At 41.8% G+C, this 16,910-nt stretch overlaps 1 protein-coding gene across 2 annotated transcripts in view; it reads left to right on the plus strand.

Annotated features, from left to right (window-relative positions):
- LOC126171492 (protein singles bar) overlaps positions 1-16,910 on the plus strand; it is a 158,584-nt gene that overhangs the window by 79,519 nt on the left and 62,155 nt on the right. For both annotated transcript variants that reach the window (XM_049920805.1, XM_049920804.1), the window contains exon 3: positions 13,468-13,650. In XM_049920805.1, coding sequence (XP_049776762.1) covers positions 13,468-13,650 — 183 coding nt within the window. The remainder of the gene's footprint in view (positions 1-13,467; positions 13,651-16,910) is intronic.

Consider the following 16,910-nt stretch of genomic DNA (forward strand, 5'->3'; position numbering starts at 1 on the left):
AGAATGTCAGGAAGCAACGCGCATGCGCAAACTGAGAAGTCGCTTCTTCCATGTGATTGCATGAATGTGTTACGAAAGTGTTCCGATGACCATGTCAAAGGCGTATGCGTGTGTATGTATAACGTCCTAGCTCGAGGACGATTTTATAGAACTATAGAACGTGGATAGGCTGAAACTATATATGTGGGATAGCAAATTCCACGGATGGTCGAAACGCATGCACGCAGGACAGACAAAATACCATCATCTAGAAGCAGGCTAAAAATATGGGGGATGAATAACTGATTTTTCAATTACTTGGGGTCGGTGATAGTATTTGATGACTACGCTTGGATAAGCGTGTAAAGTTATTATATTAAATTCTAAGCGCTATTGACCAGAAAAGGTTCAAATTAGTATGACAGGCTTAATGTAATTGCGTGAAAGGACGTACAACGTCGCCTTCATCGCCCTTAATATCTAATGACCGACAGAGGTAATTTTGAATAGTGTTATCGGATATGTACCAAAATAGTGTAAAAAGAACCTAAAGCTTAACTTGTTTCTTAAAATTAGGTACTTGAGGTACTGAACCATGAAGCTTAATCAGGTGAGGTCTGTGAACGCACGTAGCGTGAAACAGACAAACTACCTTTATGGTCTAATAACTGTTGACGTGAAAGGTCAAACAATGTAACGGGCTTAATATACAAGCGTGAAAGGACGTGCAACGTCGCTTTCATCACCCTTATTATCTATTGACCGACAGAGGTCAAAGTAATTAGTGCTATCAAGTGTTACCAAAGTGATATGCAAAGCTATGTGTATATGCGTGAAGAGACGTACGACGTCACTTCAATGTTTTTTTAAAACCTAGGTCAACATCCGGTTTCTATTTGCAATCGAGGCGGATTCTTTATAATCATTAAATTATTCACGACTGCTGACGCGCTGCAATGTTAAAAGTTCTGAACATTACTACTCGAAACAGTAAGTCATTAAGCGTTTCCGTTCGGGATATTTAAACACCCACGGCTGTTTATCTACTATATCACTATACAAAGGAAAGTCGTAGTTTAAGGTTGTTACCAGAAATCTCGGAAAGTAGTTGATTTACTTCAGATATTTAAACTTAGTCTATTAAATGTTTGGATGTTCACACACACATACACACACACACACACACACACACACACACACACAGAGGCGCCGGTGCCTGTATACTGGATGATCCTTATTAACGTTTAAAAACCTCCGAAGCGGCATAGATGACGCTGAGACAAGTAATACAATGCAACAAGACACATGGTGCCGCAAACGCCGGGAAATACCGCAGAAGTCGGTGGCAAATGTTGAACATGTGACGTCACCAGATAAGATACCTCACCGCACGTGCAGCGGTTGAGCCTATCTGTCTGTAGCACCTGATCGTCCCAACCCGAGGCAAGTGTCCACATCGGTCTGGCCTCGTGCCTACTTGCACGACTTTGTCACCTGGTGTCAGGGCTGTGTCTTGCATCTAGTAGGCAGCATTTTTTCACTGCGTGAGACAATTATGTTTTTACACTGAGATACTAATTCATTCACCTGTCTTGCGCTATTGGTTTATTGCGAAGTACACTACAACTACACTATATTGCGCCATGAGTAAATGAGTATAAACTTCCGAACTGCGTCTTTACCAGTAAATGACCTACGTTTTGTTTACTACACAGTGTCTGCAAGCGAAAACAGAAGGGGAAAAATAAAAGAAACACAAAATTAGAACAGCTTTTGCATCGTTACAGCGAGGACAATAATTTTGTAACTTCCACGGTTACAACGGATCACATTTACAAAAGATCATCGAAATTTGCACCGTTTTTTTGAAATCAAATATTGCTTCGCACAGTCATCCCTTCACGCTCGGACTCCAAAATACTTTCAGTGTTTTGGATGTGACTTCACGTGCTCAACATTTGTCTTCCACTTTTGGGGTATTTCCCGACATCTGCAGCCCCATGTGCCTTATATTAAATTATTTGTTTCAGCGTCATGTACGTCGCTACAGGGTTTCTTAAACGTTAATAAGAATCATCCTGTATTTATGCACATACAAGGTGATTCTGTGATGATGTTACAAACTTTCAGGGATGATGGAGAACGATAAATGTATGAATTTGAGGTAAGGCACCAAAGTCCGGGAACGAAGAAGTTGAAAGCTATAAGCAGACAACGTTCTGATACCTCTGACAGAGGACTGCGTGTGCCGCTGCTGCTGCTGCTGCTAAGACTGTAGGGTTCCCAGCTCTTAGAGGTGGTAGCACGAACTAAACAAGGAAAAAAGTCCCGTAAACATGGGATCTAAAAAAATAAATGTATTCCACTGTCAGAGATATTAGAACGATTTTCGCTTACGACTTCAGACTTGGTCGTTTCTGGACCAGGATCCCTTACATCAGATTGAATCATTTATCCTTGTCCATCATCCCTCTAAGTTTGCAACATCATCGTGGAATCACCCTCCGTAGCGTCGTTGGATGACGTTTCCGGACACGGGTTCCTACTCTGATTTTGTTCCTCAAGACATCTTCCACATCTCCTCGAAGTTTGTCAGTGACATTTTGAAACAACCTGTATTTATTAGGAAATTTTATCACCGAAAATCTCGAAAAATTCTTGACCAGTTTACTTCGAGTTTTTACCCGATAATCTAATAAACATCCAGACGGTCACAGGCTATATAATTTACTAAACAACAATGATGGGTTTCCTATTGAAACCGACTGTGAAACATAAAATGATGTGATGTGCTCTGCTGTGAAAATGTGCGGTTTGTTTTCTGTCTGTCGATGGACGGGGAGGGGGTAAAAAGCTGATGAACAGAGACATGCAGCAGGAGGAAGAGATGGACAATGAAATCTGGAGGAAAAGGTGAAAAAGAGAGGGGAAGAAGGAGATGGACAAAAGAAGGGGGAGAAGGAGATTCGGTCGTATATGCAGTTGCGAAGAATTGTCGCGTTGGCTACTTCAGTATAGACACAGAAAACTGCAAATAATCATTTAAAAAAAATACTTATTTCAAGCTCATCTTCAGATGGTGCACAGAAAGTTACATGACCATTTTATAACGTAATGCTGGGTGGTAGAAAAAGCATACAAAGCAGAAGATATCTCCATTCCCTGCTACACTGAAGAGCGAAAAAAACTGGTACACGTCTAATGCTGGAGGTAATTGACTCCATGAATCTAGCAGGGCTGTCCATAAATCCGTAAGTGTACGAGGGGTGGAGATCTCTTCTCAACAGCACATTGCAAAGTATCCCAGATATGCTCCATAATGTTCACATTTGGGGAGTTTGGTGGCTAGCGGAAATATTTAAACTCAGAAGAGTGTATCTAGAGCCACTCTGTGGGGGTGTCGCATTGTACTGCTGTAATTGCCCAAGTCCGTCGGAATGCACAACGGACATGAATGTGCAGGTGATCAGACAGGATGCTTACGTACGTGTCAATTGTCAGAGTCATATCTAGACATATCAGGAGTCCCATATCACTCCAACTGCATACGCTCCACACCATTACAGAGCCTCCACCAGCTTGAACAGTCCCCTGCTGACATGTAGGGTCCATGGATTCGAGACGTTGTGTCCATACCCGTATCCACTCGATACAATTTGAAACGAGACTCTTCCGACCAGGCAACATGTTTCCAGTCATCGACAGTCCAATGTCGGTATTGACGGGCCCAGGCGAGGCGTAAAGCTTTGTGCCATGCAGTCATCAAGGTTACACGAGTGGGCCTTCGGCTCCGAAAGCCCATATCAATGACGTTTCGTTGAATGGTTCGCACGCTGACACTTGTTGATCGCCCAGCATTGAAATCTACAGCAATTTTTGGAAGAGTTGCGTTTCTGCCACGTTGAAAGATCCTCTTCAGTCGTCGTTGGTCCCGTTCTTGCAGGATCTTTTTCCGGCCACAAGATGTCGGATTCCTGATGTTCACCGTACAATCGTTAACTGGTCGTACGGGAAAATCCCCACTTCATCGCTACCTCGGAAATGCAGGGTCCCATCGCTCGTGCGCCGACTATAACATCACGTTCAAACTCACTTAAATCTTGATAACCTGCCGCTGTAGCAGCAGTAACCGACCTGACAAATGCGCCAGACACTTGTCTTACACAGGCGCTGCCGACCTCAGCACCGTATTCCGCCTGTTTACATATCTCTCTATTTGAATACGCATGACTAAACCAGTTTCTTGGCGCTTCAGTGTACATGTTTCGTGTTATGTGGATGTAATTTTGTAGATGACGCACTCCAGAGGAATCCGCAAACAAAGAATGTAGCATTGAAGTAATAAAATATGGCGTAACATGGTCATGTTTACGTCTTGATAAGAAGTCGTTACGTGGCCACGGCCAAAAAACTGGAAACAGTGCTGTAATTCTTATCTTCGCTAGCGATCTAGCACTGCCTCTCTGCGGTTCAGTATAGCGGCAAGGCAGAGAACTGATGGTAGGCCGCCTGGGGTTCTTCCAATTGCTGCTCCCTTATCACGTTACGTGACAAGCAAATTCACTTGCTGAATGAAGCCGGCGTGACTCAAGTGCCCCCGCTCCTCTGCGCCTGATCATCGTGACGTCATCTTCCCAACTGGACTTGGGCCGTCCCGCGCCACGTTTTATCTAATCTGTTGCGCTTCTCGCTGCTTCGTGATGTTTAACCCACTTGGCGCTTTACGACTGTCCCCGGGGAGCAGTGACGTAACAGCAGATAGTACTCACGCTGGACGGTCCCACAAGCAAGTACAGGCTAGCGGTGCCGTCTGTGGCGGAGGGGAGCAGGGAAGGTGTAGGGAAGGGAAGGTTAATAATTCCACAACCTAAAAAAGCCTTGCCTCTTTTCGAGTCTACTCACGTACACTCTGAACTGATATTAACGACAGGATACCCTTCGCAAATTCCTTATGTGTGGCAGGTGTGGGCAGTTATGTTTTCGACAGAAGCCTTCCCTTATCTCCCACCATCCTTCCCCTGCAACACAGTCTACACCGTTTGAGGAGCTGGAAGAGATGTTTCCAGCTCATCTCATCACATAAATTTGATGCAGGGTAAACATCACTGTAGCAGTGTTGACTGCAGACTTGCTGACAGTAGGCCATTTAGGATGGCATAAAGATTTAGAGCAACGCTTGTTTTGGTAATTAGTCACAGGGTGGAGATAATTAAAGGTTGCTTCACCCGCTCCTGACCTACTTGTACAAAAATTATACTTGCATGTCTTTTACAGGTTACTTACATCAATATACTGGAGCATATTTGGTTATATCTAAGAGTACGAGTATATTCTCTTACATAAGACATCAAGGGAATTTGATAGATTGTATGTGCATACACTGGGTGGCTCCCTAATTGTTTCGAATGATGTACCTTATCACTTGTGGTATTTTCCCATGTAGCTTCTATCGATGGGTAAGGTGCTGGAGTTGCATCAGGAAGGAGTGAGTTTCAAACGTCTGTCCACGCATCCGGAGAAGGGTTTTCTATTCTTGTTATAAATTAACTAGCTGACAAACGCGGCGTTCTCCGAATGTTCAGTTCGGCCAGTTTTCTGTTAGAAACATAAACAAAAAATGAAACATGTTTGTAACGTGACAATGAAAAATTTTCATTTTCCTCTATTCGTGAAAACAACTGTGAAATTATGAGACAGTCGTACGAAGAAAAATATATAACGTAAAAATGTATAAGTACAATCTAAAAATTAGCAAACATAGTATACAAAATGTAAATTCTCTGTAATGTTTATTTGATTAACTTGATTGTAAACGGTATTTCTAGTTACATGTGTAAGAGCTATGATGAATAGCGTTAATAGCAAAAAGCTAAAAATTTGTAGCGTCATGCATGACACGGCAGCTCTCCACGCATCTCAGTGTTCATGCTCTCTGTGATGTACAATGATATCATTTTATAGGTTCAGTCCATGACAAGTGTGGATAATGAAAAATTGTGCGAATAGAGTTAGTAGGAAAGAAGTAACACATTTAAACGTAATGCTCAATACGACAGTTTTTCACGCGTCTCATTGTTTACGACGTCATATCTCCTGAATTCTGATAGGTAGGTGGTTATTACCCCCACAGCGATTGTTGACTGGCAGTAAAGGATATGTGAATCAAGTTTCATTGAAATCTGTCCAGTAGTTTAGAAAAGGATGTGGAACATACACATATACATACTTGTTGTTGTTGTAGTCTTTAGTCCGAAGACTGGTTTGATGAAGCTCTCCATGCAACTCCATCTTGTGCGAGACTCTTCATCTCCGAATAACTACTGCAACCCACCTCTTTATGAACCAACTTACTGTTTCCATCTATTTGTCTCACTCTACGGTTTTGACCAACACTTCCCTCGAGTACTAAATTGGTGAGCTGGCCGGTGTGGCCGAGGGGTTCTAGGCGCATCAGTCTGGAACCGCGCGACCGCTACGGTCGCAGGTTCGAATCCTGCCTTGGGCATGGATGTGTGTGATGTCCTTAGGTTAGTTAGGTTTAAGTAGTTCTAAGCTCTAGGGGACTGATGACCTCAGATGTTAAGTTCCATAGTGCTCAGAGCCATTTGAACTAAATTGGTGATACCGTGATGTCTCAGAATGTGTTCTATCAACACATCCCTTCTTTTAGTCAAGTTGTGCCACAAATTCCTTGTGTCCCCAGTTCTATTCAGAGCCTCCGTATTAGTTAAGTGATCGACTCATTTTATATTCAGCATTCTTCTGTAGCACAGCATTTCGAAAGCTCCTATTTTCTTTTTATCTAAAGTGTTTATTGTCCATGTTTCACTTCCATACATGGCTACACGCCGGACAAATACCATCAGAAAAGACTTCCTATCCATTTAAAATTTATATTCGATGTTAACAAATTTCTCTTGTTCAGAAATGCTTTTCTTGCCATTAGGAGTCTATGTTTTATATGAGCTCTACTTCGGCCATCATCAGTGATTTTGCTGCCGAAATAACAAAACTCATCTACTATTTTAAGCGTCTCATTTCATAATCTAATTCACTTAGCATTGCCTGATTTAATTCGACTACATTCCATTAACCTTGTTTTGCTTTTGTTGATGTTCATCTCACATCCTTCTTTCAAGACACTGTCCAAGTCCTTTGCTGTATCTGACAGGATTGCAATGTCATTCGCAAAAGTGAAAGTTTTTATTTCTTCTCCCTGAAGTTTAACTCCTACACCAAATTTTTCTTTGGTTTTCTTTACTGCTTGTTCAATGTACATATAGAATACATATATATGATTTCGGCGTACGTCAGAATGTCTTCTTCTTAAGGATCACGGCCAATTTCCTGCTTCTTTCTTGTACGCTCTGAATTCATGCTTGTTCCTACTAGCTTAATTATAGAATGGACGTGAAAGCCTAAACTTCCTTCTTCCCGCAAGTGTTCTGTGCGAAACGCAGGAGAAGCCTGCAGCGACTCTACGTAGGCGTATAAACAACCGGTTTATTAGCTCCAACAAGCTGGAGGCACGGTTAAATTAACTTCTTATATTGCTCGTTGATCTCGTGGCCTTCCTTCAAGTGTTTACTTGTTTGAAATCCAATGTAGATTATTCATCCCACATACAACAAGCTACACAGAGCAACTGACGAGAGTTAACAACGACGAGGGAAAATCATTGCGTCTATAGTTAATAAAACAGATTGTACTCTGGAACCGTCACCACGTAGATGTAGATATCAGACGCAGTAGCCGGATTCTGTTATAACGACAGTGCTCCTAGTGTGATTTCGGAACGTTATCGTTGCTTGTGCCAGGTGTCTTGACTTGCGACCTCTTTTCTCATCGAATCAAAATGGAGGCCCGTAACAGGTATATAAAAAATATCTCACTTAGCTTTTCCCGAAAATTACTGTGGGTTAATTCCAGCATTGTTCGTCCAGTATGCTGTGGTTATCTCTACGTCCCAACCGCTCTATTGTTACATACAATAAAGAGGATATTAACAGTTGTAAATGTGTTACGATCTTCACATATCGACTCTATCGGTACAGAACTGATGTATAACATATGTAACAGGAACTGAGTACGTTTCAAAAGAACATTTTAGTTGAAGTGCAGTGACGTTATTTTGTAAATTTATTCATTGTCTGTTACAGTCGAACTAGTTTTAAAGGAAATGACTGGTTTCTGCAAGCATTTTCAGATCATAAAATACGTGGTGTGGTTCAACCCCAGCAGTGTGCAAGCCACGTTTTCAGCATAACCATAATAAATTGAAGCATATTCAGTTTCAAAATATGCAGGTTGGCCCCAAAGTCACGAAAGGTGGCTAACTTTTTATTTATAATTAATTTCTATTGGTATTTCACAGACTTAAAGACCAAGGATGATCAATCTCTCGTCCTTCCTCTGGCAGAATCTGAAACAAAAGAAAGGGGAGAAGAATAAACAAAAAGAGTTATTCATACTTGCACCAGAGTTCAAGATAAAGATTCACAAAAAGTACTGAGTTCAGTGCTAACAAAGCTCCAACTGGTTTTCTGCAACTTCGTTAGCTGCTGGCATGTATAAGCATACAAACGATTGTGTATTGAGCATATGGACCGAAGAAGCACATTAAAATTATAAATGAAATCGTATTTCGGACCTTATTGTGGTGCAATAAATTCTAGCAGCTTCAGTTACGTTTGGCATACGTGAAGGAATGTTATTGTTTATCAAAGACAGAAAATCAGCGCACACGATTAAATGATGATCCAGCAGTGGTAGGCAAAAGTGAGTAGGAATTAAGCTTTGTGCTAAATGTAATGGGACATGTACTAGCCGTAATTCAAGAAATGCGCATAAATAAGAAGCAACCGTCACAGGTGGACATGCTGAAGGACTAAACGTTACAGCCGGGGAAGAGAATCTTCGAGGAATATCCAATTTTGTTATCTGGGAAGCAGAACAGGTAAGCATGATGTGCATACACAAGACAAAGAAACAAGGACAAAGTTAAAAGACCATGTGTAAGAAGAATCTCCATGGCCAGCCGCGGTGGTTTAGCGGTTCTAGGCGCTCAGTCCGGAGCCGCGCGACTGCTACGGTCGCAGGTTCGAATCCTGCCTCGGGCATGGATGTGTGTGATGTCCTTAGGTTAGTTAGGTTTAAGTAGTTCTAAGTTCTAGGGGACTGATGACCATAGATGTTAAGTCCCATAGTTCTCAGAGCCCAAGAATCTCCATGAACATAAAAATCGTATCCAGCTTTGAATGTATTAAAATGAACCTGAAATCTCCAAAGAATCTCGTGAAATGGATTACAATAGGCGCAAAACATCACAAACCATTTGCCAAGCACGCGGATATACTCATATTCTGTTCCTGTTGAACTTAAACACCTTAGCTTACAATTCACCTCTCAAAAGGTTTTCGATGATACAATAGATTGTACCGAGATTTTGCTGTTATATATTGAAAGTAATAGGAAAAGATATTGCTTTAATTGTGTTTTCTGTTCGTATTAAGCAAGTCCCCATCACATTTAGTGACTGGAAATATGAAAGTAACATATTAAAAATAGCAAGTTCTCAGATTATACATGCCATTCTTATGTTATTACATGCTAGCCGCTTGGAGCGCTCGCATTGCTTCAGCTGCCAAAATGTTACGTTTTTTTGGCCTACGGTGGTTCACGGCTCTTTTTTGTAGACTATGGTTCTAACCGCTTCGTCAGTTTTGTCCCACCTTGCATGTGGAGATGGCTACCAGAAAGTTCTACGTGCTCTCAATAGCGAATGTCATATGAAAATAAAACAAAATACAATAACCTTTAAAATATCTGCCTTTCAACATAGTTTTGACGTTCAAAGCTTTTTGAAAAGAAATGCAGTTTAGAAACCTAATATTCTGTGTAGGATGAATCGAAGTCACTCTCAGATGGTAATGAAATAGATGTCGAAGTAGATAATCATCTTGACTGATAACAAGTACGTCTGAAGGCATAGTTCATTTCATTTCCAAATAGTAAGAACATGATTTACAAAACTCTCTGAAATTCCATTTCAAACAGGCAACCACGAAAACTGATGCCAGACCCACATATTAACCTTAAGAGGTAAATATATTGTGTACTTACAATACAATTATCTGTATACCAGAGACAAGACATCTAACGTAAAGTATCAAATAATACGTAGAAACGTTTTGTGTTTCATCTTCCCTCATGCAATTCCAGATTACTAAGATTTTTTTGTATGCAAATTATTCCCTCTTTACTGTATGCCATTGCAGGGCACGGAGGATGGAGCTAAATCTTTTCCCTTACAGTGATTTAAGTATTTACAACTATCTAAAAATGCGGCTTTATCTGGGTACGTTATATGGTTGTGCCAGAGACATCATACTCATAAAAGTTTCGGGTATGGGTGTGTGTGTTGTCCATAGCGTAAGTTAGTTTACCTTAGATTATGTGTAGGCTTAGGGACCGATGATCTCAACATTTTGGTCCCGTAAGACCTGACCACAAATTTAAGAAAAAAGTTTCATAGAATTTTTTCTTGACTTACAAAGTATTTTTGTATACAAAGTTTCAAGAAGTGTAACTGAAGACATGAATGAAGAGCTTGCTTCACTAACATAGGAGGTACTGTGAAGCAGTTGTGTAACACGATGATAATTTTGACGCTTTTCTCTGTGAGTGAAGGGTTCTGGGAGCGAGATAATGCATGATGCTCTCGATCAGAGTTACATCATATGTCGCTTTCGGAAGGAGTTTCCAAAGAGCGAGTTAAAGTCTGAAGCTCTCGAGTTACTGCAAGTCTCGTCTCATGATCTTCTGGATTCTTGAGACAGCATAATTCTCAGTCTTTTAGTCGTTCTGGCGAATTCAGAAATACTGGATCATACACAAAGCGATATATGTGTATTCTAGCCAAGTAAATTCAATGTTAATTTTATGTTTGTAAAAATAAGATTTCCTGAGCGGAAATATCTATTGGTTGTTCCCTTAAGATGGTTGGGTACTTCCTGATCACATGGCACGTAGTAGTCCATTTCAGCCACACAGCGTTAACTCCTGCTCGAGCGTCTGGAAACATCTCGCATTCGAACTTATAAGAGGGCCGAGTCATTTAACCTGTGTAGTTGTGCTCAGGAGTTGATTCTTTACGATGATGAAGCCACAAATCTACGTCCACATTCCGCACACTCATCTTTCTTAATGTTTAACGTCAAAACGTTATTTCTTAAAAGATCTTCCAGCTCAGAGTCCCATTTTCCAGAACTTGGCGGGTTTACTATACTAAAAACACATCAGCGTAAAAAATCGTCCAAGGGTATAATGTCTCAATATCCGCTGTCACTCTGTTCATACGCAAAATGAATAGGAGAGCAGAAAGTGTAAACAATTGGTATACATTGTGCATATTCTGAGGTTTGTTATTTTCGAGTAAACGATAAATTTCCATTCCTTTAGGATAAACTGATTTGAATTGCAAATTTCGTTGTATATTTGCTCGCTTCCAACAGCTTTGCGTGTTCTGGATTTTCAGGTACAGCAGTTCATGGCATTCGACATGTCTTGCAATAACTGAAACTGTTACGCAATGTAGCAACGCCGAACACTGCTAGCTACTGGGCCTTCTTGGGCTACCCCTTTCGTAATTCTGGTTTGAGGTAATCTCCTACAAGAGGCACGATAACCGTTCTGGTCAGAACGGCAGTTCCAACAATTCCTGCCAGGGTTATGCCCTCTGGTTTGCACTGGGCTTCATTCACGTCACTAGCTATTAAAATTGCAATATAATTAAGGTCACGTTCAACAATCGTCAGACTGGCATAAAGGGTACAACTTGCTTGATTAAACGAATGAACAGAATTTCAACGTAACAGAATTTCAACGTAACAGAAAAACATGCACTGCGGTGACTAAAGCCATGGGACAACTCCTAATAGCCGGCCGCTGTGACCGAGCGGTTCTAGGCGCTTCAGTACGGAACCACACGGCTGCTACGGTCGCAGTTTCTAATCCTGCCTCGGGCGTGGATGTGTGTGATGTGTGTGATGTCCTTAGGTAAGTTAGGTGTAAGTAGTTCTAAGTTATAGGGGACTGATGACCTCAGATGTTAAGTACCACAGTGCTCAGAGCCATTTGAACAACTACTAATATCGTGTCGGTCCTCCTTTTGCCTGACGTAATGCAGCAGCTCGACTTGACATGGACTCAGCAAGTCGTTGGAAGTCTCCTGCAGAAATTTTGTCACATGCTGCTTCTACAGCCGTCCATAATTGCGAATGTAAGGCTGGTGCTGCAGAATTTTTTGTACGAATTGACCTTTCGATTATGTCCCATAAACGTTCCGGGCGATCTGGATGGACAAATCATTCGTTCGAATTGATCAGATGCTCCTCAAACCAACTACAAACAATCGCGGCCCGGTGTCATAGTGCATAGTGCATCCGTAAAAATTCCATCGTTGTTAGGGAACATAAAGTCCATGAACGACTGCAAGTCGTCTCCAGGAACATAACCATTTCCAGTCAAAGACCAGAGGACCCAATCCATTCCATATAAACATTATGGGGGCATCATTAGCTTGCACGTATGGGGACACTTGCACAGTGCCTTACTGAGAACTTGGGTCCATGGCTGTGTGGGTCTGCGCCACACTCAAATCCTACCATCAGGTCTCTCCAACTGTAATTGGGACTCATCTGACCACGGTTTCCAGTCGCCAACTCAAACGCCGCTGCTCTCGGTCGTTAAGGCAAGGCCATGGGGTCGATGGAGACCTATCGAGACTGCGGTTTACCATTTTGCGTTAGTCGGGAACCGGCGATTGTCATGCGAATATGCAGTCGATGGATTCAGATGGTCCATACTCAACGCCATGCAGGATATCAACTGCCCCACGTCTCTCCCCCCCCCGCCCCCCCATCCGTCCGGCAGCTGAGTGATCAGCGCGACAGAACGTGAATCCTAAGGGCCCGGGTTCGATTCCCGGCCGGGTCGGAGATTTTCTCCTGTCAGGCACTGGATGTTGTTTTGTCCTAATCACCATCATTTCATCCCCATCGACGCCCAAGTCCCCGAAGTGGCGTCAAATCGAAAGACTTGCACCCGGCAAACGGTCTACTCGACGGGAGGCCCTAGTCACACGACATTTACATTATTTTTACTGCCACACGTAATTTATAGCGGCTGTCACGGCAGGCATTTTATTCGCCTGGTCATGCAGGATAGTACAATCACGTCACGTAACTTGAGCCAGGATCTTTTTTTTTTAAGCAAGACAAATATCCAATGCGACGACGTCTGCAGCACCATGGACTACATGGGCGACCAGTGTTGGGACTTCCCTTTACACGGCAGCACAAAGAGGCTCGTCTACAGCGGGGCGTCCAAACACAATAAGGGTGACACAAGGGGCACCACGTCGCCTTTCTATAGGGCTCAGGTACAGATGAGGTGAACGCCGCTGCAGATGGGTGCTGGTGTTGGCAGGTGCTGGGGGCCGTGTGCCAGGGCCTGCTGGTGCGCTACGGGCTGCAGCAGTCGGCGCTGATCGGCAAGTCCTTCTACAGCTTCCTCACCACCGCGTCGGCCTGCCTCCTCACCACCAGCGTGCTCCTCGCCTCCTACCTGCTCTCCGAGAAGTCCTTCAGCCTCGTCCGATCGTCGCTTTTCGTGAGTACCGGCTGCTGCTGGCTATTCTGTGCACTATATCCACTTACTATTGACTGTAATTAGTGGCCGGCCGGAGTGGCCGAGCGGTTCTAGGCGCTACAGTCTGGAACCGCGCGACTGCAATGGTCGCAGGTTCGAATCCTGCCTCGGGCATGGATGTGTGTGATGTCCTTAGGTTACTTAGGTTTAAGTAGTTCTAAATTCTAGGGGACTGATGACCTCAGAAGTTAAGGCCCATAGTGCTCAGAGCCATTTTTTTTTTTTGTAATTAGTGGAACGTATCTTTTTCGTGCTGACAGGAGTGGCTTGTTGTAGGAGTAGTTACCCGATACAGATTTTAATGTAGACATTGTTTTTAGTGGTCTCTTCAGTCCAAAGATTGAGCCGGTAAAGATCTAGTCTATCCTGTGCAAGCCTATTCATATCTGCGTAACTACTGCAGTCTACATCCATTTGAACTTGCTTACTGTAGTCAAGCCTTTGTTTGTCTCAAATTTTTTTGCCTCCCCTCTCCCCACCCCCATCGCTCTGTATACATACACTTCACCACCGAGCGAGGTGGCGCAGTTGTTAGCGCATTGGATTCACATTCGGGAGGACGACGGTTCAATCAAACCTGCATCTGGCCATCTTGATTTAGACTTTCCATGATTTCCCTAAATCGCTTCAGCGAAATGCAGGGATGGTTCCTTTGAAAGTGGACGGCCGACTTTCTTCCCCATCTTTCCGAAATCCGACGGGACCGATGACCTCGCCGTTTGGTCCCCTCGCCCAAATCAACCAACCGACCAGCACTTCCTTAAGATTAGATCAGATTAGATTAGTACTTGTTCCATAGATCATGAATACGACACTTCGTAATGATGTGGAACGTGTCAGATTAATAAAAGGTGTCTATACAAGATATTACATTACACAAAATATTACATGACACTTAATATTTTTAATTTTTTTATGGGGGTTGGGAAAATTACCCACTTACTACATCCAAAAATTCATCTAATGAGTAGAAGGAGTTGCCATTAAGAAATTCTTTTAATTTCCTTTTAAATGCTATATGGCTATCTGTCAGACTTTTGATGGTATTAGGTAAGTGGCCAAAGACTTTTGTGGGAGCATAATTTACCCCCTTCTGAGCCAAAGTTAGATTTAACCTTGAGTAATGAACATCATCCTTTCTCGTAGTGCTGTAGGCGTGTACACTGCTATTACTTTTGAATTCGTTCGGATTGTTAATAACAAATTTCATAAGTGAATATATATATTGTGAGGCTACAGTGAAGATTTCTAGCTCCTTAAATAAATGTCTGCAGGATGATCTTGGATGAGCTCCAGCAATTATTCTGATGACACGCTTTTGTGCAATGAACACTCTTTTACTCAATGATGAGTTACCCCAGAATATGATGCCATACGAAAGCAGAGAATGAAAATAGGCGTGGTAAGCTAATTCACTCAGCCGAACTCAAAAGTTCAGCAGATCCTCAGTGTGTTTTTTCCAGTTCAACCCCTCATCAATGCATACACCCAGAAATTTTGAATATTCTACCTTAGCTACCGATATCTGATCGAAGCCTATGTTTATTAATGGTGTCATTCCATTTACTGTGAGGAACTGTATATACTGTGTTTTCTCAAAGTTTAATGACAGCCCATTTGCAGAGAACCACTTAATGATTTTCTGAAAAACATCGTTTACAATTTCACCAGTTAATTCTTGTCTTTTGGGAGTGATAGCTATATTTGTATCAAAAAGTACCAGCTCTGCATCTTCGTGAATATAGAATGGCAAGTCATTAATATATATTAAGAACAGCAGAGGACCCAAGACCGTACCTTGTGGCATCCCATTCTTGATTGTTCCCCAGTTTGAGAAATCACCAGTTTTTTGCATATTATGTGAACTGCTTACTTCAACTTTCTGCACTCTTCCAGTTAGGTATGATTTAAACCATTTGAGCACTGTTCCATTCATACTACAGTACTTGAGCTTATCTAGAGGTATTCCATGATTTATACAATCAAAAGAAATCAACAATTCCTAGATGCTCCATTGAGTACCCGATCCAACAATATCTTCTTTTAATCGCGTTATGTAGAAAAATTCTTTTCTCTCCAGTTCGATTCACTACGCTTTCGGTAGTTATCTAATCTACTCTTCTCATCTTCAGCGATCTTCTGTGACAACATTTTTCAAAACTCTCCCTTCCAGTCTGTGTTATTTATCGTCCACATTTCGCATGTATGCAAGGCTACATTGTACGTACCAACTCTTTCAGAGTACACTTCTTAACATTTAAAAATTATGTTCGATGCTAAAAAATTTCTTTTTAGAAACTTCAGTACACAGTATTAATGTTCCACAATAATATTTAACAGTTCGTCATGAAGCGGCTTTCGGTTTTATAGGCCATCATCAGATAACTTAATACTAAACAGACAGTCCACACCAAAGAGTCTGCGAGCAAGTAAATCTTATATTACAATATATTCAAAGATTAAAAATATATTAATGTCTAAGCCAAGTAAGCGAGTAATGACACACACTACTATGTTCTGTGGACCAAACTGGTGAATGTGATGAACGGGCCGGAAAAGGGCAGAGGGAAGGGGGGCAAAGAGAAGAAAGGATGGAATGTCGGTGTAGAACATTGTAACAGGCATATTATGTAATGGTGAGAAAAACTTTAACTGTAGTAAGAGTTGATAATGGAACTGTATTTGGTCAATAAGAACAAGGCCAGAATTTCGAGTAACGTTAATTTTCTGCCTTTGGTTTCTGTGTGTAGAAAATCACATCTAATATAATAAAAATGACGTTCATGCAAAGCATGTTCAGCAAAGATATAATCTTTCTTTTTCAGTCTCCAACTCCTTGCATGCTCTCTCTAGTAATTATAACCCTACCTGATATGAATTGCTACACACATTGCAGGAAATCCTATAAATTTCACTGTTTTAAAGACGGAATCTTATATTTATAGCTGAAGAATGTAGGCAACAGAATTCCTAGTGTAAAAAGCTTGAGTATATTTCCTGGATTTCGGTTTCTTGGCAAGTACCTGTGAAGTCCTACCTTCATATTGCATGGTGGCCCATTTGTTATCAGAAGGACAAAGAAGCGCAGCTACCCTCCGTCTCTTCCTTTTACTGAGTATGTTGCCAATTAGTGTAGGACTATAACCACTGCTTTATTCTACTTTTTAAATGATCTTCAACTCATTTTCAAAATATGGTTTCGTTTATGGCATAGACAGTAG

This window comes from Schistocerca cancellata, chromosome 1 (genome assembly GCF_023864275.1).
Source record: "Schistocerca cancellata isolate TAMUIC-IGC-003103 chromosome 1, iqSchCanc2.1, whole genome shotgun sequence".
Classification (NCBI taxonomy): domain Eukaryota; kingdom Metazoa; phylum Arthropoda; class Insecta; order Orthoptera; family Acrididae; genus Schistocerca; species Schistocerca cancellata.